This window comes from Rhinolophus ferrumequinum, chromosome 5, assembly GCF_004115265.2.
Source record: "Rhinolophus ferrumequinum isolate MPI-CBG mRhiFer1 chromosome 5, mRhiFer1_v1.p, whole genome shotgun sequence".
Classification (NCBI taxonomy): Eukaryota; Metazoa; Chordata; class Mammalia; order Chiroptera; family Rhinolophidae; genus Rhinolophus; species Rhinolophus ferrumequinum.
In genome coordinates, this window is record NC_046288.1 from 71112636 (window position 1) to 71139230 (window position 26595).

Here is a 26595-nt window from a genome sequence, read left to right on the forward strand (position 1 = left end):
CTGTGTTTCCCCGAAAATAAGACCTAGCCGGACCATCAGCTCTAATATGTCTTTTGGAGCAAAAATTATTTTACTGTAAGACCGGGTCTTATATAAGATAATATTAGTATAATATAAGACTGGGTCTTATATAAATTTTCGCTCCAAAAGACGCAGTGGAGCTGATGGTCTGGCCAGGTCTTATTTTTGGGGAAACATGGTAGTACATTACTGGTAATTTATTTCCCACTTTACTCTTTAGATTTTTAACAAATGTGGGATAAATTCCATTTACAACCAAGTTTTGCATATGTTGGAGGGAAACGTATGCTGGATTATTTCAAAGACATGAAGAGAGGTCACAGAAAGAAAGTAGAAATGGACCTAAATAAAATATGCATACACTGTAGAGCACTATAATATTTAATATCAAGTTAATACATATTTGTTAATGTGTATGCAAAGATCCTGTGAAGATACAAAAAAGGCCATAAGTGGTCTGCATGCGATTTAGCTAGGGCATCACTGTCCAGTAGAAGTGACAATGGAAATGTTCTAGCTCTGTGCTTTCAACATGGTAGCCACCAACCACACATGGTTACTGAGCACTTCAAAGGTGGATAGTATGGCCAACAAAGTGAATATACAATTTTATATAATTTCAACTCATTTAAGTAGTCACCTGTGACTACTGGCTGCCGTAATAGAGAGCAGAGATCTAGAGACAGACGACTGAAATATAACACAGGAAATAAGCCCCTCAGTGCAGCGGCTGTGTCGTAGTTTTTCTTTTTCTCTCTCTTTTAAAAAACCCTAACACTTAGCAATGCCTAATACACAGCAGGGATTTAAAAATGTATTTTAACCCAAGGAGACATTACAAGGTAAAAAAGGGTTAATAATCAGCGTGTGACAGACAACCAATACTACAAGTCCCACCTGCGGGGAGCTGGGGGCGGATGGGGGAATAGAGTAAGACTAGCTGTGTAGTGAAAACTGCTGAAAATCAGAGAAGAGCAGAAAGGGGTTCATTTATATTATTCTGTTTTATAGGTATCTGAAATTTTACTAGAGTAAATGAAATATTCTAAACTGATACTCCCACAATTTTAAAAGAAGTGTAAATAACAAGAATGTTTTAGTCAATTAACTTACCCACATAAAGCCACCGAAAAAATGCTTTGAAGTTTTTCATACTACTATCTATAACTCTAAAAAAATAAAAATAAATCAGAAATAAAATTATTACATGTGATTCATGTAACACTGTTAAATCGTCGTGGAATATAATAATCCTTACTGTTCTATTATATCCTACCTGGGTGACATTTAAGCCTTTAGCACAGATTTTACAAATCAAACACACACCCAATCATAAAATTTCAAAAGAGCAAATCCTGATTCTTCTCAAAAACAAATAACTCCGATTCTAACTGGCTATAACAGCCTTGCCACAAACTGTGTAATAGTCTCTCCTAGCATTCAGTAAAGTATGAAATCCTTTCTAACTTTGCAAATAAAAGAAACCAGAAAAAAAGAGTTGTCAGCATTATTCTCATTTTAAAAAAAATACTTACTGGTCAGTAAGAAAAAACATCAACCCCAACAGAAAACTATGATTATAAATTTGTACCCTGTCCCTACTTCTGATATACGTAACTAAAAATTATTTTTGGAAGTTGATTTTTTTGTTCTTATAAAAACAGTTCCCAAAAGTTGAATTTCCTTGTTCTTTACACAAATGAACCACCAAAATTAAGCATAACAAGTGGAAAACACCTCCATTTTGATGAAACTGTTTCTGATGTAGAGATGGGTATCATTTAAAAAAATCTCTTTAAACTTACCTCTGTAAGATAATTACTCTAAGCAAATAATAACTGCATTTTTCAATCTCAAATCTCAAAGCCCCTTCCAAGCAGTAAGTTTCAGTAGACGGCTAGAGTTAGGTCACTATCATTAACCTTTCTGTACACAATAAAACCTCTGGCCTAAAAGAGTGCGACATCTCCTACATCGCTAAGCAACATGATCAAAACTCTCCTGCAGCAAAAAGGAAAAAAAGGAAAATCGTTCCTCTGTGTCTTTCCCAATCAATACTCTCACTCTAACCCCAGGTAACCACTGATCTGTTATAGATTAACATCAAAATTCTCACTGCCTCAGTTTCTCCATCTATAAACTAAACTAATGCTATTTTCTACTTATTTCAAAGGAGTGAGAAGTCAAATAAACTACCTTTCAAACATATTGAAAAGTGATCATAGAAAGCTTAATATTTTATATTTACTCTTTGCAAATACGGTGAACCAAAAAAATAATGTAACACACAGGAAAAGCAATGTAACTTTTCCTCTCATTTTGTCTTCTGAGCACACGCATCTATAACCTCTACTTTCTAAAACCCCATTAAAATGATGGTGGATTGGTGGGGAGGGGTGTATGTGTTATAAACACACACTCACACACGAAAAAAGGACAGCAGAAAATAAAATAAACTCCAGAAATGTCAAAAGCCGATAGAGGACGGGTGACTGATGACGCTCAAAAGACGCGGCCTTGTGCCAGACAGTGAACAGGGGGAAGCTAGGAGCCACGTGCCCTGCAGAACCTCAAAGACGCTCAGTCCCCAGGAATGTCAGGTGCAACAGAAGACATCAGGATGACGTGGGGGGCTGGACACAGGAGGACAAACTGATATACACACTGATCAATATGTTATTTCCCCCCAAATACAAATGCCTATGGGTTTACCTTCCAGAGAGACAAAAACAAAACAAAACAGAGTTCTTCAAAGAAAGGGAATGAACTGGGAAGAGCTGAGACAGTTCCACGTGGGCAATGGCCGCACCCAGCACAGCTGGCACACTGGCACTCAGACTGGCTTTGGGCTGGCCCTGCACTCAGAGATTCCAAGCAGCTTTAAATTGCCTCACGAATAAATATGAGTAAACCATTGGGCATAAGGTAGTGGAAGGAAGCCTGCAACAAGAGACGAAGACAAACAGAAAAGTGACCCAGGAAGACGAGATAATTCAGGGAGCAGCAGAGACTTTTGAAAAGTCTAATGAAGGTTCTCGGAGAGATGTGAGAAGATGTCACATCCACAAAGCAAGAGCAAAGCTTTGAAAAATGATTAAAGAAATAAGAAAACGCATTTGGAAATTAAAAGACAGGACTGTCGTAACAAAAACTTCAGGGGAATGATTCCAGTCCACAATCTCATCCTCTGCCCCACTGGTTACTTACTCCAAAGTTCACATCCTAGACTCTGTCATTACAAACTTGAACCTTCTACCAGTCCATTTCAAGCATCCCACTCACCAACCACCACCCCCTATCTTTCCAGTGACCTGTCTTCTGTACCCCAAAATTCATCCCACCAAGACTACCGTCTACTGGTTCTACCACCTTTGACTGTCTCTCACCCCCTCATGTCCTCACTTCCCTCCTCAACCAGTTCAGATTTGAAGTGCATCCTTTTAATCATGTTCTTGCTTCAATTCCCTCGCCTCCCTTTTGCTCTGCTTGCCTCACTAAGCCTAGTAAATCTAACTGCTCACCTATCCTGCGGTCCCCACTACTGACTGGAGAAAACCACACAGCCAGGCTGGCTGGTCTCTCTTGAATGCTCTCATGAATGCTAGGTGGCGCTGAGCACTACCAGCAAACTTCCTGTTTCATGAGCCCGTTCACTTCCCTCCTGTACTAGACAATTGGTTCACAGCTCTTCCGTTATTCTTAAACCTCCAACACCACCTCCCATCCTTACCTTCAGCTGATGACAGAACAGGTCCTATTTTATTAAGATAACAAAAACAATTGGAAATGCTCTCGTGTGCTCCTGTATTAGCATCTGTGATGCTCTTCTCAACCTTCTCTCCTGGAACTCTGGAGGAGCTCCTTTCCCAGCCTCTTCCCGGAGGCACCAGCTCCCACCCCCTCTCATAAACTCTTGCACTGCAATCCACCCCTCTTTGCTATCAATCGTTCCCCTTCTAGAAGAACATCCCCATCACACACCAACATGCTCTGACTTCTCCTCTCCCATTACAGAAAGACAGAAAAACCCAACAAGTGCTTCCAGCTACTGGCCATTATTCCCTTTACAGCAACACTCCTCAGAGACTACATTTGCTGTTTCCTTTGCATCTGCTCTCATTCTGTATCGTAAGAGCTCCTGTAACTCCAAACCAAAGTGGCTCTTAACAACGTCACCAATAATCTATTCTCGTAACATTCTATCCTTGGTCTTCATTTTATGTGACGCAGCAGTATCTAAAACCGCCCCTCATTCCTGCTTTTTCTCCACTTGGCCAGTGGGACACCCACTCCCCTGGTCTTTCCGCCTCCTGTTTCCTTTGCTAGCTCCCCATCAAGCCCATTTCTAAATGCTGGAATGCCCATTGCTCAGTCTTCAGATCGCCCTTCCTCTCTAAGCATGCTACCTGATCGAGGCTCATAGCTTGAAATAACACCAATGGGCAGCTGGCTCCCAAATTCACATTTCCAGCCCAGACTCCTCCGTTGAATGTTAGTCTCGTATCAGTATGTAGTGGAAGCTCCACCACTGTACCTCATAACCATTTCAAATTTAAAATGCCTAACACATTGACCAGGCGATCAAAAATAACATCACTAAGGAGGAGTATATGGACATCGTTTGCCTCTGGATGTGACATCTTATGAGGGACACTCTACCAATTACGTAGTATTCTGGCCTGGGATGTACAACCTGAGTCTAATCATGAAAAATATCAGATAAATCCAAATTGAGGAACATAAAATACACACATACCTACGTATGAGATATATGTGTATCTACTCCAAGTCTTTCCCATTTCAGTAAATGTCAATTCTACTTTTCTAGGTGCTCAGGACCTAAACTTGTATTTATTCATGACTCCTTCACTTTGCTATCCATACACAATCATTCAGCAAATCTTGTTATTTCTACTTTTAAAATATATCCAGATTCTGAACCCTCAGATTCTGACCAATTTCTCTCTTGGCTTCTGTCCTTATCCTCCTATACTCTATTTACAACACTAAGTAAAGAACAGGAGAGGGATCTTTTTAAAATGTACGTCGTATCCTGTCACTTCACTGCTCATAACTCCGGAAGAGCTTCTTCTTCTACCCAGAGTAAGGCAAGGTCCTTACAACTGCCTGCAGGTTCTGTACAACCTGGCCCATCCTCCACAACCTCTCTCAATTCACGCTCCATCATTCAATTCACTTTGGTTGCTGTGCCTCTTTGAGCCAGGCATGCTCCAAACTCAGGGCCTTTACATTTACTGTCTTTTTTACCCCCAAATGTCAGTAAGGCTCGCTCCTTCCTGTCTCTCCAACATCACCTTTTCCATGAGGCCTTCCCTGACCACCTACATAAAATTGCACCCCCGGGGCGGCTGGTTGGCTCAGTTGGTTAAAGCACAGTGCTCATAACACCAAGGTCGCTGGTTCGATTCCCACATGGGCTAGTGAGCTGCGCCCTCCACAACTAGACTGAAAACAATGACTAGACTTGGAGCTGACGGATCCTGGAAAAATATACTGTTCCCCAATATATCCCAATTAAAAAAAAAATTGCACCCCCTACCTCTAGCATGCCCTAGGCCCTCCTTCTGTTTGTTTTTTGTCACTACTTATCAGTATCTGACATATTATATATTTTAATTATTCATTTCTTTATTGTCTGTTTCATCACATTAAAATTTAAGATCCATGAAGGCACGAATTTTTATCAGTTCTATTCACTGCTATAATCTCTGCATCTAAAACAGTGTTTAAAAGATCCACATTTAAAAGTGTTAATGTGAAATTTCAAGAAAGAAAGCTTTTAGAGAAAAAAAATACCCCACAAAGGAAAGAGAATCAGATGTTCCAGACCTTCCATTAGCAACAAAAAGGACAGATACAATGGAGCAATGCTTTTGAGGTTCCATGAGAAAACCATCTCCCCTTCAACATCCTATCCCAGTGGAATCCAACAATTAAGTGTGAAGGTAGGAGAAAAGACACAAAAGGACACAGGAAGTTTACCCAGGCATATCTGCCTTCTAAGTTACTGAAGGATGTTTTCCAGCAAAAGATTAAATGAACCAAGAAACAGGAGATCCTGGAAGTGTGGCTCTACGCCATGAAAGCAATGAAGACAATGCATGTGGCTGACAGGAGAGCTGGAACAAAACGTACAGACCGGTGTAGGGAATGCAAGGCTAAAGAAGGAAGTCTGAGGCACAGAGAGGAATTCCAAGGATATGGTACTATGCTCGAGACAGGGAAAGAACCTAAGGATGTGATAAAGACAGATAATATAAAAAAAAAAAAAATGGAAAGCAAATAGAGTCTAGGAAAAACAGAAGAATAATTTCTAAAAATTGATGAATAGAAGAAATATAGTATAGGCATACAATTTAGAAATACTGGGGATGCCAAAAAATATATATACACATTTTAATAGATGTTATCTATTACTTTTCAAAGTGAAATTGAATTACGGTAGCAATGTGTAGTTTGACGTCCACTCAAAAGATGGTGTCAATCAAATGAATGCTGGTGTCACCAAACGACAGGCTGGACAGTCAAAGAGAATGGCGGGAGCACGGTTGTCCTTCAAGGAGCGCAAGACCATTTTGAAGTGGTATCTGAAATTCGAGAACATTCTCCTGACTTAACACCCCTTGACTTCTACTTATGGGGGACCTTAAAGGATGTGGTGTACCACAGAAAACCAGCTACACTGGCGGTACTTCGGGAAGAAACTGAAACGGCATCACAGCAATACAAGTGACACATTGGTCAGCATTGCTCAAGCAGTAGTTCCCCATAATCAGAAATGTCTGGACGCTGGTGGTAACCACTTTGAGCACCTCTTCTAATTGCAGAAGTCAAACGTGACTTGTATTCATCTTTTGTTATCAGTATATATTGAGTATTACAATTTTAATACAGTTTTTTCCTTTCTTAAAATGTGTACACATTTTTTTGGCACATTCTGTATGGAAAAAAACCTATGGAAGAACTAAAAATAAAAACAGTTATAAGATTTAAAAGGTCCTGGGGTGAGGGTGGGTGGGACAGGAAAATACTGCTTTACTGTATGAAATCACCATTCTACTGGCTTGTTTTAATCATGTAAAGGTATTACTTTGATAAAAACTTAAAAATTCATTTTAAGAAAAACATGACAATTTGCTAGGTTCTTATTTGTAAGAGACAGTGAAATATTCTCCAGTTAACGAGTCTAGGTATCTCCAATACTTACTGAAGAAGTTCGTTTGCCTTGAGTATGAAAGAACCCACAGCAGTAATGGCATCTAAAGGAAAACAAATAAATAAATATCATTTGTCAAGTAAAGTGTGTTTAATGTACTCTACTGAGAGATAAAATCACTACCTTCAATTCCTGCAGCATCCAGTCCAAGAGGTTCATATTTTTGCTTCCATGAAGCCATTCCTTTCAGTTCACTTAAATGGTACAATAAAGACTCTGAGCCACTATCAAAACGGAGCAGAAATAAATTAGTATCATTATCGTCATCAAGGTGGCAGGCAGCTACCAAACCACCTTGCCAGAACATTTCTAAACGTTCAGAAATAAAAACTAAGCTTTTATTAACTTTAATTTTCTTTCTGTAAGAAATAATTATTTCTTCACATTACCTCTAAAAACTACAGCAGAATCATTTGGTTGTCATGACTACTGAGATGAGTCCATGACCACAAGATTAAATTTTGTACGAAGATCAAATTTTGTTCCGTGGTTAGTCCTGGCACTTTTAAGGTATGAATACGGTCATCTTTACTCAACAGCTATGTAATTAATATTCTGCAAGTATTTACCGAGCTGCAACTTTAGGCCAAGCACATTCTGTCCCCCAGATACTGGGGACATGACGGCAAACAAAACAGAAGGGTCCTCACGGCACTGACAGTCCAATGGGGGAGACAGGCATAACCACAATCAAGCGGATCATTCCAACTACCATAAATGCTTTGAAGGAAACACACGGGGTGCAGCTGGAACAGAAGAACCTGATCTACTCTGGGGAGTAGGAAGGCCTCTCTGAACAAGTGATATTTGAGCGGAGAGCTCGAGTGCAGATGAAGAACAGGGTGGGAGAGTTCCAGAAGGCCAGAGGGATGTACAAAAGCCCTAAGTAGGAGAAAAAATTGTGAAGTTTGAGGAGGCCACCAGTGTGGGCGAAGCCAAGTGGCAGGTGTGCTGCGAGTCATGCAAAGATCTTGGTCCTAAGAGCAATGGGAAAGCACGGAGTTTTTAAGTAAGAGCGACATGCCCAGATCCACTGTGGAGAACACACTTGAGAGGCAAAGTGCTGAGTACAGGAGACCAGGCTGAAGGGTACTGCAGTGAGGCAAGGGAGAGGTGATGTAGTAAGGGCCTAGCGGATACAGCATAAAGGGATTTGTCCAAATTTAAGTCAAACACTGAGCATTGAGCATCCACCTGCCAACTGCTGCAGTGAGGTAGCTGTGGAAACAGCATGAGACTCGAAGATCTGGGAGAAGTCTTGGCCCTGACACTTAGTATCTCTGGGCCAGCTACCTGACCATCCCGAACTTCAGTTTCTTTTCTGTATAAAATGAGGATAATCAGAACCAACACCTTGCCAAGGTGGTTAAACACAAAAATATGTAACGTGCTCTGTAAACTGCAAAGTGATATACAAACATACTCGTACTTAATTTCACTGCTCAAAAAAGGGTATGTGACCTTTTCAAAATATACCTCTTGGTTGTCTGGGTGAAAAAAAAAGCCCAGACAGGGCATTACCTGGTGAAAAGATGTTGAAAACTTATTTCATAAAGCAGTATTTCCATGATTGATTCTTTAAATCTTGGGCACTCCAAGATTCCCGTTAAAGGTCAATGCAATAATTTTAGCTAGGAAAGGCTCAAAAAGAGAATGTCAGATGATGAAGAGAAGGTTGCAGAAAGAAGACCAATGCCAAGTACATATAAATGCAATACCAAAAGTTCTACATCACCTTCATACCTCTGTAAGTGACTTATAACCAATTTTTGTATACTGGAATATGATGACTCTATAGACTGGCCAAGCTTTTTTAAGCCCTAATGAAGAGAAGAAACATATTTAGTATACAAGATACTATATGCCAAGTAAAGTCAAGTAAAAAGAAAAAAAATAAGAATGTGTTCACAGCAATTTAAATACAAAGATACTATAACCGCACCTTTACTGTTAACTGGTTCATTAAGAGGGTCTGAAGTTCAGCACTACAATAAAAAAGAAGCACTTTTAGTCTTCTCCATTCAAAATGTGAATGCATCACTTAAAATTTTATAAAGCATAAACAAGATTTTTAAACAAAAAAGAAATAACAAAAATTAAGACTCTGTTGTTCTCACAAAGAAACCAACAAAGTCCAGAAATAGACTGAAGCATATATGAGGATGCATTGTATGCTAAAAAGGCATTGCAAATCAGTGAGGAGAAGGTGTAATACTCAATAAACTATGCTGGGCAATTATCTAAACATTCAGACAAAAAGAAATTATTCTTCCACAGCATATAACCAAATAAATCACATCTGGAACATGTAAATGAAATAAAACATAAACCATAAAAGAACTCTAGAAGAAAATACAGATCAATCTTTAAATACTCTTAAGATAGGAAAGGTCTTAAGAATAACACTAAGGCAGATACTATAAAGGAAAAGACTAACTTGGCTATATAAACATTTTTTAACTTTTATACATTAAAAAATATACATATATTATACACACAAAAAATGATCCTTTACATAAAAAGCATGTGCACAGAAAAGCCTAGAAAAATATATACTATTTGTGTTCTTGTACAACAAAATTTTTTTTACAATGAATATGAATAATTTTTGAAATAAAAAACTACTTAAAGAATGAAGGAAAAGCCAAAGTACCTAAGGTGTTTATTACCTAGCTTTCCCCCATAACAGCAAGTGCATGAATTCATCTTGCACTGATGTGGTTGTGTTCTTTTCCTAGACAAAAAGGATACAATCATGACACGCATTTTGTTAATTATAAGCATATTTACTCAAATTACAGGAGCGTAACTCCCTTTCTTTTCCTTAACCTTCCCTCAAATCCATATTTGAACTGATTATGTGAATTATCAGTTACTAGAAAACAACCAATTACCTCTTTCAACACCTGTCCGATCGCCCGGCCCACCTGCTCCACTTCACAATCCCGTCCCCACCTGAGCTGTAACAATGGGAACACAGTCCTTCCTCTTTGAGGAAATAGCTTGAGGTTGGACCAAGGCATTTGAAAGAAATCATAATCTTAGCCTTTTACAAATCACACCCATTTATTTCATGAACCTCATGAAGTATATGAGGACATCATGCATGCTTTACGCCCTTTCGTGGGAAACCTCAGTTACATTACCTGCACAAACTTGGTGAGACGAGAATCCATCTGCATCAGTATTTCTTCCCATGCTTCACACATGCATGTTAGTGACAAATTTATATACTATTAACAAGAAAATATTAATATAGTAAAAAAAAACTTAACTCAATATCCTAACTATTAATAAATAATATGTGCTTCTGACTGTCAATTGTTTCGAAGAAATGCAGAATTTACTTTCAATCACTTTTAACTCAGTTAAGCCTGTGAAAGAGAAGACCATAGCTAACACTTGATAATCACTTAACTGTGAAACATTCTTAAGTTTTTATATGGTAAAACAGATATCCTCTAGCTTTTTATAAATATGTTTTATGTTCACAAACTGTCAAAATATGGCTTTAGTTAGCTATTCAATTTTCCAACAGGATCTTTAAAAAGATACCGATCTCCAGAAATCTTTGACTTTAATTAGTGACTGTGGTCAACTAGGGAAAAAAACACAAAAAACCACAGTTCTTTGTGGCTCCTCTATCCAGATGTAGTCACTTTCTCCAGTCCTTGAGTCTGGGCTGGCCTTGTGTCTTGCTGTGATCAACACAAAGCAGCAGAAGTGACACTGTGAGTCCAAGGCCTCAAAGGCTTTGGACACTTCCACTTCCACTCCTGACACCCCAGCTGCTGCCATCACTTCATGAACAAGCCTGAGCCAGCCTGCTGGGTGATGAGAACACAGAGCCTAGACAAAGCCATCACAGCTAAGGGACACTTAGATCAGCCAGCTGACTACCGAGGCACGACCAAGCCCAGACAGGATTACCTGAACCTGGGCCAGATCCACAGAACCTTCCAGCTTAGCTCGGCCCAAGATGCTAACCAACTAAGACACCAAGCTGCAGATTCACTAGCTAATTTGAGATGGATTTATTATACACAAAAGCTAACTGATAGGATAACTATTTTCCATAATACTTTCTTTGCAATAAAACTTTTAAAATTCCAAAATATTATTTTATTTATGAGAACATTTAATAAGATTTAAATTACGTTTTTTTCTTTTCTTTTGGAGAAATAGGGATGGGTGGAAATAGATTTTCAATTATATTTCTTTTTCTTGCTTTAATGGACATTAAAAATTTATCAGACTAGATACCTCCACCGCAGATAGTTAGCATCACAAAATAAAATGTCCAAGATTTTTGTTTATAGAACATTAGAAACTTATAGTAAGTATTCACATAAAATAAGTATAAATAAATACCTGTAACACATAAAATAAGTATAAATAAATACCTGTAAAAGAGCTGAGATGTGAGTAAACTTTCTGGCCATCCGAGTAACTTCGGGTAAGAAAGAATACAATAGATTGGTTTCAAGCTGTAAAATCATAATAATAAAGTGAGTCAGAATCAGATGCACTGACTTCTTTTAAAGGTAAATCAGTTCCCCTCTGGTACAAACTTCCAGTTGTAAAATAAGTAAGTCATGGGGACATAATGTACAGCATGGTGACTATAGTCAATAATGTTGTAATGCATACTTGAAAGTTACCAAGACAGTAAATCTTAAAAGTTCTCATCACAAGAAAAAAATTATATACGTGTATGTATATACATTTGTGTAACTTTGTATGGTGATCATTTCACAGTGTATATATAATTATCGAATCATTATATCGACCTGAAACTATGTTATATGTCAATTATACACCAATTAGAAAAATACATTTTAAAAACATTAAAAATAAATAAAGCAGTCCCTTCCAGCTAAAAAAAAAATTCTGTAACTTGGAAGAGTCAAAGTTTAATTACATATGTATCAGAAAGACTAGCAGAATTCTGCTCCCTTTGTGCATAACAGTTTGGAGACTGGCAGAACACAACCTTAGGATTTTCTAACCTGCCATGTTTAATTGTGCATAAATCACCCTCCCTAGGTTAGCAATCCCCTCTATCTAACTAGAATAAATGTCATAATATATTTTGCAACAGTATTATGAGGAATTTAAACGATGACCACAAATATATGTACTATTTTTAAAAGAATTATAGGCTATTGACAAATACAAAGTGAACATCTATTACAATGGTATGTTGCTTATATCTCAATAAAGCTGTTATTTAAAAAGCACATATTACAAACTTCAAAGAAATCATTTTGTTACAGCACCAAATGCAATCCTGGCAATCAGTTTCACAGAATCTTAGATGAAGAGCAAATATGAACCACCGTTCCAGTGAATCAGCAAGTCAGGCGTTCTCTGATGCTCCGAATACAATGAATGTTGGAAGGCATCAAACACATCTCATCCTGCATTTTTTTTTTTGTTCCACTTTTGTTTGAGAGTTTATGCATACCTAGACTAAGTGGCTGGGTTATGTGAGATGAAAATTTGGGTAAGATTTTCTGGAAGGCAAGGCCACAATCTAAATACCCTACAGCAGCCCAAACAGTTTCCACCATCTAGAATACAAACCGCACACAATGAAAAAGGTTACTCCCAACATTAGCCGATCATCTCATACCAGAAGAGGTATGCTGGTTAAGAGCACTGACTCTGGAGCCAGGCTGCCCAGCATAACTTCCAATTCTGTGACACTGAGGAAATCGTGCAGTTTCTCTGTGTGCCCATTTACTTATCCATAAAAGGGGATAATAACAGTATCTACCTATTTGGTTGCTGTGAGGCTTCAAATGAATTATACTATATCACTCAGTACTTGGCGCATATTAAAGATAAATATTAGCATTTATTATTATTAGGGTCAGAGCCCTAAGAAAATACTGGGTACAAAGATGAACTGGTAGAGCAACCAATTAATATGGTCATTAACAGACCATCAAAATACTGTTTTTATGAAAACTGTACTGGGCCATGGGAATAATAATTAAGGCAGTCATTATAATAAGATTTTATATGTAAGATTTAGAAGCTCCAAGTCAGTATTTTGCTTTGTTTTTTTTAATGACCATTAGAATGATTTGGATAACAAAACCTATAAAAACCTTTAAAAAATGAGTATTTATTCTCTGCTGCTATTGGGTTTCAATACTCACCTGAAAGTATGAAACTTCTGAAGCACCACCGGCAGAAACCTCTGTAACCACTGATAGTGATTTCAAATCACTTGATAAACACAAGGCAAGACAAGTACCAACAATCTGTAAGACAGTCAAATCCCCCAGTATATTTAGTATTATTGTTAGACTGCATCTGCTTACAATAAAGGACACAAAAATGCACAGAGATCTAAAATGCAGTGTAGCCAATGAAGGTATGCATCTGCCTAGTTGTAAAGACGGATGGGCGGACAGATGGACACACAACACTCGAGTCCCAAATCGAGTGTTGGAAAACCAGTATATTCCATGGGGCCTACATTATTTCCTACCTCTCTAGGGTAGAGTAAGATGAAAAAGCTACGGAGAAGACTGAAACTTAGCAACCACTGGAGACTCAACACGGAGAAGACAGCTTCAGATGACTTGTCACATTCTAATCACAAACTGTAGCTCTTACCCAGAAGGCCAGAACAGCATTAAACCATAATCAAGGGTACCCTGTAAGCTTTTTTGTTACAATAAAAAACTTGACTAATTCCACTAATAGCTCCTGATCTTCACAGACAAAACACTATTTTACCTTAGTAAGAAAATTATCCTCTTAACATTTAAGAAGAAATAACCCCAATAATTCAAATGGGGGGGAAAAAGTAGTGTTTTATTCTAATTCCATAAATCTGTCATTTTAAATGATATAGAAGATATTAAAGAAAAACTTACCCCTGTGACTCGAGCAATTTTGAACATTCCATATGCATAAAGTTCAATAAAACCAGAGCTTCCTCCAAGGACAAGAATATTAAGCCTAATTAAAAATAATGCAACAAGCTGAGGACAACAGTGAAGATGAAGTTCTTAAACCAAGATATAAATTGTTCCTGCTCTCATATAATCTGCACACTAAACTCCCCTGCGGGGGAAATGAAACATCAAACTCACTAATACTCAATATTCAATCACATCAGGCTTATTCCACTTTATTCAAAGGATAAAATTTTCTTTAGCCTCAAAAAAACCTCAGTTTACAGTAAAATAAGAAAACTATTTCAACAGCAGTTGAATTTATATACTCTCAATAACAAAATAATCTTTTTTTCCAGCCAATACAAAGCACGATCAGTTTTATCATGGCTCTGATGCTAAATATATTAAATGGGCTTAAACAACTGGAATATTTAAATTTTAAAAACTCCAGTACTTCAGTCCTCCTTTATTTCTTATTGAAATAAACAAAAGTACATTATAACATTAAATTTGACACACTCAAAGACCATACAAAAAAAACAAGGAAATAGATATTAATGTCTGTATATTGTTCAGAGGTTATTCACCAACAATAAAATACCATGAAATAAAGGAATTGTCCTTGAAACCCTGAAAACTGCCTCAAATATCAAACGTTAACTTTAACAATCTTGTTAAAGATATCAGCAAAATTTACCTGACGTCTCCCAAAAGCTTAATAATTTCATCAGAATTTTCTTCACTAAAATATAAAAATAAATTGGATTATTTTTCAACCGTATCTTTCAAATCATAAAAGATTATCTTACTTGAAAAGAAAAAAGGCGTATCTTACCTAAATATTTTTGAGGTGTTGCTATAACTAGAGAAAAATAGAGATTGGGGTAAAAACTACTCTTAACAGAAATGTATGTTTTATAACACATGAGAAAATTGTCAGTGTTAAAAGTAAAGAGAAATGTGCAAGATTAACACCAACGAAATTAGACTGATACTTACTTTTTTGGCAATGTAGGTAGTTTAGGTAAAAGAAGATTTGATTCATCTTCAGCATTATAAAAGGATGTTAGAACACTACAAAGGAAAAACACACAAGTATTATAAAAACAGCAAAGATTTTACTCCTCTCTCCATTAAAAAAAATACTGATTTTTTGAATGCCGTTTTAGACATTACACATTACCAAGTAAACAAATGCCACAAATACTCGTATTTATCATAGTAAAATTGTCTTAACAATCATAAACAAGAAATACAAAAATAGGAAATTCATCATTTACAAAGGGCTTTATTTCTGGAAATAAAAATCAGCCTACCCACTTTGCCTTTAGAAGAACAAATATTAATAAACAATTATCTCAGCATATAAAATATATTCATGTGTTTAGTACTAGATACTGACTGAGAATTTATGATTTTTTAACTCTCATCTAAGAACCATCACTAAACATATGAGTACCAGAGGAATTTTAAAGAACACTGCAATTACTTTATCATTTAATTACTGGTTCTATGGCTTACATACCTTTGGGGATATGACAGCCCAGCATGTATATAAGAAGACACTATGCCTTTTAAAATAGTCTTATTTATCCCTTTTTACCCCCCTCAATCCTACCTCCAACTAAGGTTGGAAATAAATGAGCGAGAAGGTGAAAAAGTGGTGACTTGGCAAGCGTTTTTTTCCCACTTTAACACAAACTAGGTGTCCCGAGAGACCCTGGAATCGCCATGTAACATTTCTAAACCATTCATAGAACGAACGTGTGTTAGAATTACGCTTAGTAGCTAACTGGACTGGGATAGAAATTCCATACGCTGGTATACTCTGCTCCTCTATCCTATAAAGTCACATGATTATTTGTAACCCTTGATTATTTGATGGTTGATTAATCACTGTTTTATCTATAGTGAATTTCAAACCCCAGGCTAGACACTTGTTATCTAAATCTTTACAGGCCCCTCTTGGGAAACTTTTCAATTACTATTCAGAATTTACAAATTCATGTGATATTAACTTAAAACTTAATTAGAAAGGAAAAGCTAATGGAAAGAAAATTATCACATTTCCCCAAAAAGGAAACTTTTATTTTCAGTATTACCTAAACCCACTGATCCTTTAGGCCTTCTTTACTGCAAACATAGTGTATTACTTGACTGCAGAGACTAAGGCAAAATTATTTTCATGAAACAAAGAAACTAATAGGACCATAGACACAGTAAGAATTTGTACAGCATACAAACAGAATGCTCAATTTAGCATTTTTCACACTCTAAGAATATTTACTAAGCCATACAAAAAAACAAAGCTTTAGACAAAATATATGATGGAAAGGAAAATAGAACTTCAATTTGCTAATCAGTAATTTTAAGTAATATTACTTGAAAGTATAAATCAGTGGTATAAACTACAAAAATTAACTAAAATGAAAAGAAAAAACATGGCCATTCAGGCATTAATTGCTCCATAAGAAAACATCTTTTTCAGAAGAGAAAAAAAATCTAATATAGCATTTAAAAATTTTATCTTGATAAACTTAAAACCAAAAGTTAAATGCAATATACACATACTCAACATAGGTACTCTTAAGTACTCATTTTAAAAAATGAAAATTTCATGTACGGCATCCTATTGACTACTGAAGTTTTTTGTTTGTTTTTTGTGGGTTTTTTTGTAAAATTACTCTACCTGCTTTCTACAGTCACTTCCATCCAATGCATACAAGAAACTGGAGCCTCCACAGAAAAGGAGTGCAAGCTTTCAGGTTTTTCTACATCACACAAAACAATCTTCTTGGTGTCAGCAAGAGCAAAGGCCAAAACTGAAACAAGAAGAAATAATCAGAATAATTTAGTGTAACATTCTAGAAAAATAAACGGGTATTACATTTCTTGTCCAGTTTTACTATTTTAAACACATTGTGATCATAGAAATTATTTAACCTAAAAATCCTTCCTTTAATAATACTTTAAAACCTAAAAGGTATCTTTGCAGGTAGTTACGCTGTTATCTAAGCTTATATTCAAATGCTCAAACTTTCATGAACGTTCTACTTAACACTTAATACATCAAAGCCTCTAGACTGGAACCCAGTTACCAAGCAGAAAATACAAAACAGGTCTCAAGAGATAAACAATAATATTGTATTACCAAGACACTGATCCCGTAAACACGCGTAAAAGGTAACAAGTATTCCATCTGCTTGCTTCTTGGAAAATTTTTTATTACCCTATTTCTAATGCTTAGTGGAAAAGAAGGCCATCAAATACTGATGAGTCTTCTTCCTTTCACTGTGACTGACTTACCTAGTACAGTTTCTCTACATAAGTCATTAACATCTTCCCAACATAACAAACTTAAGAATTTCTAAATAGGGGGCTGTGAGTTTCACTGTATACCAATACACACAACTTGGCTACATTGTGAGACAATCCAGCTTTCCTCCTCTTCAAAACAATTTAAAGTAATCTGGAAATAACCAATACTTAACAAAACTTTTTTTTTTACTGTCCAAAAGCACAACACATTTTTCCTGATAAAAATATCATCCACTTAACACACTGACTTTCATGATACATTTTAAGATTTGGGTGTTTTTGAATGAATACTGCAAGATCTCAAGATTTTACTTACAAAACTATTCTAATTTTACACGTTTTTTAAAATAAAAGATGAAACAAGAGCCGAGCAAAATGACTACAGATAGAAATAGTTATCTGTAAGTGATAAGCTTTCAGGGCATTTTTTACATACTTATTTATTTAGAAAAAAATTAAGCAATGAGGAGTGCATATCATTTTACAAAAACAATTCAGTTTTTTTCTTCAAGTACAAGTGATACAGATAAACTTTATGCTATGATTTACATATTTTACTGTAGTGACTCTATGTGTACAACAGTTCAAGTAACAACTGTCATTGTAAAAACACAGGAAGAAGCAAGTTTAGTCATCAGAGCCATAATGAGCTACAACATAATAAGCTACAAACTAAAGACCACCAGAAGGAGAAACATCACATAGAAATGACAGTCCTTCGGGTAAGGCAAGCATACGTGCAGAGAGAACATTTATGAGCCACATATTTAATGCTAAGATACATTTTTGGGAGAAAGGGCCATGATGGCACTGAACTGACTAGTGAGTGATAGGTGAAGTTTGGGCCAAACAGTGCAGGACAAGACAGTGAAAAACACAAAACCAAAGTATTCTGTATAGATCCATCAGATTTCATTTTAGAATTATCTGTACCAAGAACTCAGATTTTAGTTTAGAGATATCTTTACCCAGAAAGAGATGGTAGAATTAATCTGAGTTCTATGAAAATACTTGCAAATTCTAAAAAACAAAGTTCCCAAACTGGTACTTAGAATTCTAGTATACAATAAGAACAATAAATTCTCTCTGGAAATAAGCTTCCTTTACAGAATACATTTTGTAAAGAATAAAAATATATTTTTTATAATACTATCATTACGTTTGCCATCTGGTCTCCAAGCCAGACAGGTCACTTCCTTTCCTGTATTTTCATTTGGTGGAAAACTCCAAACTCGATGAAAACTTGCAAGTCGATGAAGTAAAACCTAAAACAAAACAGATATAATGGCAGAAAATAAAAATCCATTTCCAAAAATAAAATAAACCTAGATTCCCACTATAAAATTTTTAAAAATCACCTCAAGTATAACATTCAGCTATTGGAAGAAATTAGAAGACAACACTGTCTGAATCAACTTAAGGTATTTTCAAAATGCGTGAAACAGGTGTAATTCAACCCTGGTACCCTATACATTTTCCTATCTTTTATGTCAACAAGAAACTTGTCTTTTGGAAAAGAATAAGAATGTCCAAGATGATGACAAAAAAAGGGAGAACACAAATAGCACTAGAAAGGTAGCCATGATACAATCAAATAACAGTCAACTTGGAATCAGACAACTTGCATCTGATTTCAGCCGTGTCACTTATTGGCCATGGATGTTGGACAAGTCACTTAGCCATTCTATGTAAATTTCCATTTTCACACTAGTCAATTTCCACCTTGGAGGATCAAGATGGTGCCCAAAGTTCCCTGTGCTTCAAAAATAAGACTGTCCCTACTCCATCCTCTCTACAACCATTGAAAATAAGAAAAGGTAGAACTGCATGTGCTCCTGAAGACCCCGCCACACCTTCCTAGCACCCCACATTCACAGCTTTAACCACTCCCTGCCTTATCTCATAGCGTCCTTCACTGTCCCCTGGGAAGCCAGGACTCCCAAGGAATCGCTCATTCCCTAGAGTCAGTCAGTGCTCTTCTCTGAGCCCATCTCTGCCATTCCTTACTTCTGAAATCCTTCCTCTGCATCCTCTGGAGTTCATGGTTAGGTATCATCAAGATCCCCTATACCTTCATTCTCTTCTCTGAAATGTGCTTCTCACCCGAGGATACTCAGGGGGTGGCCATTTTGCACGCCATGTCCCCTGTACTACTGGGCTAGGAGATGAAGCAGGTTTCCTCCCTGATGCTTGATGTCATTTCTGGATGATTTTTCTTCTTTTCTCTAAAATCCTCTAACTTCAAATCTTATGCAATCAGACCGTACCACACACTATCTCCCTTAATTGCAGTCATCTAAAGACCTCTAGACCAGTTCCCTCATTCCTGCAAGATATGGACTCCTGCCTGGCTCACTCATGCTTTTCAACGCTACTCATCATCATTCTTAGTGATTTCAAGAGCTTTTCAGTTCTCAACTACCTCTGCTCCAATGATCACGTCTTCTGCCTCACTTCAGTCACTCCCAGGGTCCCACCCTTGCCCTTGTGTCATTACCAACAAGTATAAATGCTGCCCTAAGCTCAGTTTCAAACCTCCCACTTTCCATCACCACCTCTGTCTTTCCAGCTCATTCCTACTAATATCCAACTTCAATTCTTCAATTTCACCAAGACACACAATCCATTGATTTTACCTTCTATTCACTGTCCCTTACCCAACACGTGCTCTCACTTCCCCACTTAATCAGGTTAGAATAGAATGCAGGTTCATCATTACAACCAGTCCTCTCACATATAGTTCAACTTCTTAGTATCTCTCTTGCTTTGTCATACTTGCAAAACAACAACCCTGGTTAAACTCAACCATGCCTGCATCCACACAGCCAAAAGAACAGAAGAAACATATGAGTACAACCACAGTCACTACTTTCCCTTGAACTTACCAAGACCACTAACCTCACGTGGCTCTTAATAATGACCAGAAATCCTGTTCGGTTTCCATAGTCAACTTGCCTTGTTGGCTTTTGCGTCTCTCTCCTTTCTCCTCAAACTTCCAATATTTTCTTTTCTCTAGACAGCGCCCTTTCTTCTCACTGAGTCAGTGGAATCAGCAAGTGCCCACGATTATATCTACCCATCTAATCGCACTGATGCCCCCATTCTCTCCCTTCCCTCCTACTGATATGGTTGTGGTTATCCGCATTCCTCTCTAGAGCCATGTCAGAGCTCCAATGCACCTTGGCAGGGGAGAAAGATGAGATTTCATGGAGGGCCCTGAGAAAGTAGTACCCTGGCGTTGAGGTCATGGCAGCCAACACAGCAATGCGGCCCTGCAGGCTGCTAAGTTTCCCAGGCTGAGTTTTCCTTACCATCACAACACAACTCTCACCTGGCCAGGTAATTCAGGAAACCTGCCAAAAGGCCGAAGGAGGGAACACTCACCGGTGAAGGTTTCCTTACAAAATGGCTACCAGGTAACAACTCTCCGCAGAAAGTTTGGCACAACCTGTTGTACTTGACGCATAACATAATGTGAAGTAGAAATGCTAACTGACAACACTCATGCACATTGTCAGGAATCCAGGGAGGTATCACTCACTACCTTGTTTAATTTAAAGGTGTTTTTAATGGGTGGTGGCTGTCCCACCCATGGTGTAAGACTTGCACGGTATAATGTAGATGCTTAAACAGGCCCTCTGCTGCAGCTACATGCATGGACGTTTGCAGCCAGTTTGACAATAACTCATCTTGCTTCTGTTACTAAACTCCAAGCACACTTCCAGCAGGGTCTGTGGATCTACCAGTCCGTGTAGCTCACGCGTAACAACACATCACTGGCTTTCATAAAAAGGCCATTTAACAAATCATCGGCTAAAAGAGACGTGGCGATACTGTGTGTGATTGTGTTCAGCTGTGTGAAAACGTATTTTCGCCACAAAATACGGAAAATGGGCACAGAAATGATCTTTCCTGTATATGCTCCCTTATATACTTTCACTTGACGTTTATAGCCGACCTGGAAGGAAGGGTAGGGTAGACAGGTGGCCTGCCAAGTTCACAGAAGGAGAAACTGAGGCTGGGGCAGTGTGTCCGCGCTCGCTGTCGGTCCGGCTCGCTGTTCGTGGGGCTCCCAGCCGTTTCACTCACCTCGCCCGCGGTGTTGGCCAAAGCAATGAGATCCCGCTTGGGTGACCAGACCAGGAAAATGATCTCCTGTGGCAGCTGCTTCTCTCCCACCACCCGGAAGGACGGGAAACAGGTCGGAAAACGCAACATGGGGGCGACCCTGCAACGACACCCGAGTCGGAGGCCGGCAGAGGCTCCCCGCACACGCCCGCGTCCCAACGGGGCCTGGCGCCCGCGCCGCCCTCACCCCGAGCCCTCCCGAGAAGAGCCCCGACAGCGGAAGTACCTGCGAGCAGCCCTCGGGCGGCCTCTCCCTCCCGCTGCCCGCCGCCGCCGCCGCCGCCGCCAACGCCGCCGCGCGCTCCGGGCACTTCCGTCGCCCGGACTTCCTCGCGAGAGGAAGAAGGCGGCGCGGGTGTGGGAGTCGGCGCCGAGGGCGTGCGGTCGGGACCCGGATGCGGAGGCCAGGACGCGGGGGGTGGACCGCTGCCACGCGGAACGCGGGGCTGGAGGACCAAGCGCGGGTCGGCCCCGGATGCGGGGTTGGGAGGGCGGGGCGCCCGGGGGCGGGGGGCGCGGCGCTGAGGCAGCGCGTCAGCCTGCGGACGGGGCTTGTGTACACGTGTGTGCACGCCCGCAGGTCCTGTCTGTTTTCCCGGAAATTCCTCGCTATGGGTGAACGGACAGGCATAGGTTTAGGAGCGAGGCCGCAGAGACCAAGGGGAGACGAAAAGGAACTCAAACTTTAGGCACCGATCGGCTGGAGGCGCCTTTGACAGTCTCTTAATAGGTGTTCTCAGTCCCGGTTGCTCGGTAGAACCAGCTGGAGAGATTTTTAACTACCCCCCTGCCCAGACAGTATCCCAGACCCATTAATTCGGTACGGGACCCAGTCTTGATTAAATAAACTCTCAAGCTGGTTCCGGTTTGCAGCCAAGGTGGGAGGGCACTGCTCTAAAACCTCTGACATAGGCAATTGTCTTCATTCTTTATCCCATTTAAGCCTCAAAACTTATTGGTAGTAGTAGCCCCACCATAATAATTGAGGACTGTGGGCTCACCTAGGAGTTATCCAAGTTTGAGCATCTGCTGTGTGAAAGAATCTGAACTGCACAAATGCACGGGACACGGGCTCTGCCCTAAAAGGCTCACAGGTCAGCCTGACCGACAGGTAAACCAGAATCCATCTGATGCTTCCTTATACAGGACACATTTGAATGTGTCAACATACTGCTAAGTGCCCAGAAGTTATGACCGGGTTAAGAGAATGTGACACTATCATCCTTTGATTCTTGAACTTAAAATCTGCGATGGCCAATGGGCAGCTGGAAGGCAGGTTCAAAGGGGAAAGGTCAGGGCCTGAGCAAAGATATGGGATTCCCTGTGTACAGGGATGGAAGATGGAGTGGTGAGGGATGTGGCTAATCTAGGCCATATAAAGTCTGTTATTCTGAGAAGTCTATTTTGAAGTCATAAAATAGGTGAAACATATGAAATAAGCAAACTGAATTTGCTGGAAAGAAAAATTAATGTAGGTTGGTGTTGGAATCTCTCTGCCCTACTACAATTTCATTCATTAGGCAACAACAAAAAAACCGATTCAAAGTGGCACAAGTAATAACTAGAATGTATCAACTCATGTAAATTGCAAGTCCGCAATAGGACCAGCTTCAGGGAAGACTAGATCCAGCAACTTCCTATCTCCAAGTACCCAGCTCAGGGTATGTCATCATAAGGCTCGTTCCCCATGTGGTCCCTGGAAGTCTGCTAACAGCTCTGGAGTTACAAGCTTCCTCATTCACAGGGAGAACAAAACACCTCTTCACCAGTCACAAGATTAAAGTCCCGAGCCCCACTGTGATTAGAGTAACCCCTGTCACCTAGCGGACATCAATCACAGCTAAGGGGGATGGAATTATGCCCAATAAAGACTTCCCCAAGAGCTGAGAGGATGTCAATCATTCCTCCCCCAAATCTCATGGCAAGAATGATGCTGCTGAAGGAACCAATCAACTGTGCCATAAGACAATCAATCATAACTACTCAAAGGGTAGTTTTAAGTATGAAGTACATTTTGGAGATGTTCCATCCTGGCAGAGGGAGTCTAAATTGTATCAATTCATGGTGTTCTGTCTCTCACAACTACTTCAGTTGCTGTTCTGGGAAAGAACTTAAGAGACCAACTTGTGATTCCCACCTTGAGAAATGAGTTCTACTAAGAGCTACAGAACCAGTATTCATATGTACAGGAATTTCTCCTAAGGAAATAAGGAGAGATTTGGTTATAAGGATGTCCATCATAGGGTCTTTTACAACAGGGAAAAAATGCAAACAACTTAGATGTCCAACCATAGATTGATTTTTTTAAAAATACGGTACATCCATACTAAAGAATACTATTTTTGTAGCTATAAGTTGATATGCACGTTTATGAAGAGTATTACAAAACTATTCCATTTTTGTGGGAGAAATTTTAGTGTGTCTGTCTGTATAACTATCTATCCTTGGAGGAACATACACAGAAGTCGTCACAGTAATTATTTCTGGGTGGTAGGATTAGAATTGCTTTTCATTTTCTTTGATTTACCTCGCCCATGTATTAATTGTAGAGTTAAAAGGCAGGAACCTTTGTTTCCTTTGTTCTCTTTAAGCATGTAGAATGTTTAGGGGGCTATTCTAGTTTTCTCCCACTCCTCGCCTCCACATTTGCAGATGAAGAAACTGGCCCCTATGTTCAGGCTTAGCTTCTTAGAGATCACTGGTTGTTACACTTCTAGTCTGCAGGGGTATGAAGCAACTAAACAGTGTGAAAAGCTTGTGATGGTCCAGCTAATGGGATAAAACTCCCCTCTCAGAGCTCTGAGACCTGCTTGCTCACTTTTGGTGCTTTCCCCCTTCCCCACCCCGTGTCCTGCTGAGTTAACATTTATACTAAGTCACCTGAAATCAAATAGTAGAGATCTTATCTTCACTTTATTGATTGCAATGACCTTCTTAGCTGACCCTCAAGTAATTTAACCCACGTCCTAATGTCCCAATTAAAATCACATCAAGTAAGTGAAATTGGATTTTCCTTTGCATTTTGTGCAAGCTTTCCTTACCTCCACAGCCCTAAGCGTATTAGCTTCTTACTCATGTAGCACAGTTGGGGTTCTGAGGCATAAAGCGGTATATTAAATGGCATTTCTACTCACTCAATATGTATTTATGAGCAGCTACTACTTGAAGGAATGGGCTCGCCTGGCTACCTGCTGCGCAGGTGGGGAGGAATAAAGGGATGACATGTGCTACCGTCAGTTGTCTCTGATATCACCATGTACAAGGCACAGCTCCAAGAGCCAGTGAACACATACAATGATGTCCACAAGCCCCATCAATGAGCTTTTTATCTGACAAGGGAGACAAGTACAAAAAGTCAACCTAACCCATGATTTAAGTACCTTATAAGAAGTATAAATGAAAAGACAAAAACACACACACATTTTTATTTCACTGGCACAAGACGTACTATTTCACTAGAGACACCGAAAGGACATTATGAAGGAGGTGGCCTCAGACCAGGTCCTGTTGTAGACTGTGATTTTATGTTTAAAAATAAGTCAAACTACTCTCAGATGCCTATTATTTTTACAGATTACTTTGAAGGGGCCAGACATCAACTGAAGTGATTTTCTTAAAATAACCTTGAAAGCCGAAATATTATAAGTTTGAAGGGTTCCAGATAAGGCAGCTAGTCTTGCTCACACAGCACATCCCAACATTTAAACCCTCAGTGTTAGACTTGTCCTCCTATTGACTCTTAAATTCCTCCTAATACTGTTTAGGTTGTTTTCCTTATTCCAGTTCTTTTAAGAAAGAAAAAAATAGTCCTCTCCATATCTTAAGCATGCCTACTGTTACGGACTGAACTGTGTCCCCCAAAATCCCTATGTTGAAGCCCTCAGTACCTCAGAATGGGACTGTATTTGGAGATAAGGTGTTTAAAAAAGGAGAGGAAGGTAAAATGAGGCCATTAGGGTGGTCCTAAACCAATCAGGCTGGTGTTTCCTATACGAGGAAATTTCCTATACGAGGAAATTTGGACACAAAGAGACACCAGTGATGCACACGCATAGAAGAAAGACCATGTGAGGACACGGTGGGAAGGTGGCTTTCTACAAGCCAAGGAGAGAGGCCTAAGAATAACCAACACCTTGATCTTGGACTTCCGGCCTCCAGAACTGTGAGAAAATAAATTATTGTTGTTTAAGCTACACAGTCTGTGCTATTTTGTTATGGCAACCCTAGCAAACTAATACACCTACCATCTGAAAACCTATACAATACCATGTTTTCATCAGATTGTTAATGAGTACCTACAATGCATAAGACATAAAAGTAAATAAAATGGTTACTGACATTAAGAAACTGCAATCTTTTGGGGGATAGAAGCCTTAAATATAATCATATAAGGATAATACATGAAAAGTGCCTCAAATGTGGTGTGGAACGCCAAGGGGTTGAATCCTGGTACTGGTTGGCATCACGGAATTAAGCAAGACGTCCCAAGGCAATGGACTTGGGCCAGGGCCTGAAGGCTCCATAAGACTATAATAGATGGATGTATGGAGGGAAATATTCCAAACAGAAAGAAGAGAAGGTGATGAAAAGATGGGCACATTGGAGAAACAAACCAGTCTAAGTATCACACTAAATGTAGAAAAAGAACTGGAATGCAATCATTCAGGGCCTACAAAGTGATTGTATTTCATTAAATTTTACAAGCAAGAAGTAGAATGAAATTTAGCTATAATTGCTTAAGAAAAAGGTCTTTCTAAAAAGCTTACAAAGTCTTATCTGTCAAATTTCAGGGATTTTCTTCTGTTGCTGTTTTGAGTAGGTACCTTAATGTTCATATTTGCAAATTTCTAATTAGAACAAATGACCTCATCTTCCATCACGCTTTACCTCCCAGAGACATTTTTACATCCTATTTACTCTCTGAAAAAAGAAAGAAGACATTAAGTCCCTAAAATTAGTATTGCTTGAACACAA

At 39.0% G+C, this 26595-nt stretch overlaps 2 protein-coding genes across 3 annotated transcripts in view; both read right to left on the reverse strand.

Moving 5' to 3' along the window:
- The window catches only part of ANAPC4 (anaphase promoting complex subunit 4), a 34817-nt gene extending 12833 nt beyond the window's left edge, over positions 1-21984 (reverse strand). The window contains exons 1-17 of one of the 2 annotated variants that reach the window (XM_033106307.1): positions 21848-21983; positions 21583-21721; positions 18653-18758; positions 16865-16997; positions 15175-15249; positions 15011-15037; positions 14873-14917; positions 14152-14236; positions 13426-13530; positions 11662-11745; positions 10405-10491; positions 9928-9992; positions 9201-9243; positions 9002-9078; positions 7382-7482; positions 7250-7301; positions 1135-1190 (exon numbers count right to left, since the gene is read on the reverse strand). In XM_033106307.1, coding sequence (XP_032962198.1) covers positions 1135-1190; positions 7250-7301; positions 7382-7482; positions 9002-9078; positions 9201-9243; positions 9928-9992; positions 10405-10491; positions 11662-11745; positions 13426-13530; positions 14152-14236; positions 14873-14917; positions 15011-15037; positions 15175-15249; positions 16865-16997; positions 18653-18758; positions 21583-21711 — 1270 coding nt within the window. In that variant the 5' untranslated portion in view covers positions 21712-21721; positions 21848-21983. Of the gene's footprint in view, positions 1-1134; positions 1191-7249; positions 7302-7381; positions 7483-9001; positions 9079-9200; positions 9244-9927; positions 9993-10404; positions 10492-11661; positions 11746-13425; positions 13531-14151; positions 14237-14872; positions 14918-15010; positions 15038-15174; positions 15250-16864; positions 16998-18652; positions 18759-21582; positions 21722-21847 lie in introns of both variants that reach the window. The other variant, XM_033106308.1, reaches the window with a different exon arrangement.
- A 3979-nt stretch (positions 21985-25963) lies between these two features.
- The window catches only part of ZCCHC4 (zinc finger CCHC-type containing 4), a 41865-nt gene continuing 41233 nt past the window's right edge, over positions 25964-26595 (reverse strand). Inside the window, exon 14 of the transcript XR_004423073.1 lies at positions 25964-26541. The gene's annotated coding sequence lies outside the window, so the exon portion shown is untranslated. The remainder of the gene's footprint in view (positions 26542-26595) is intronic.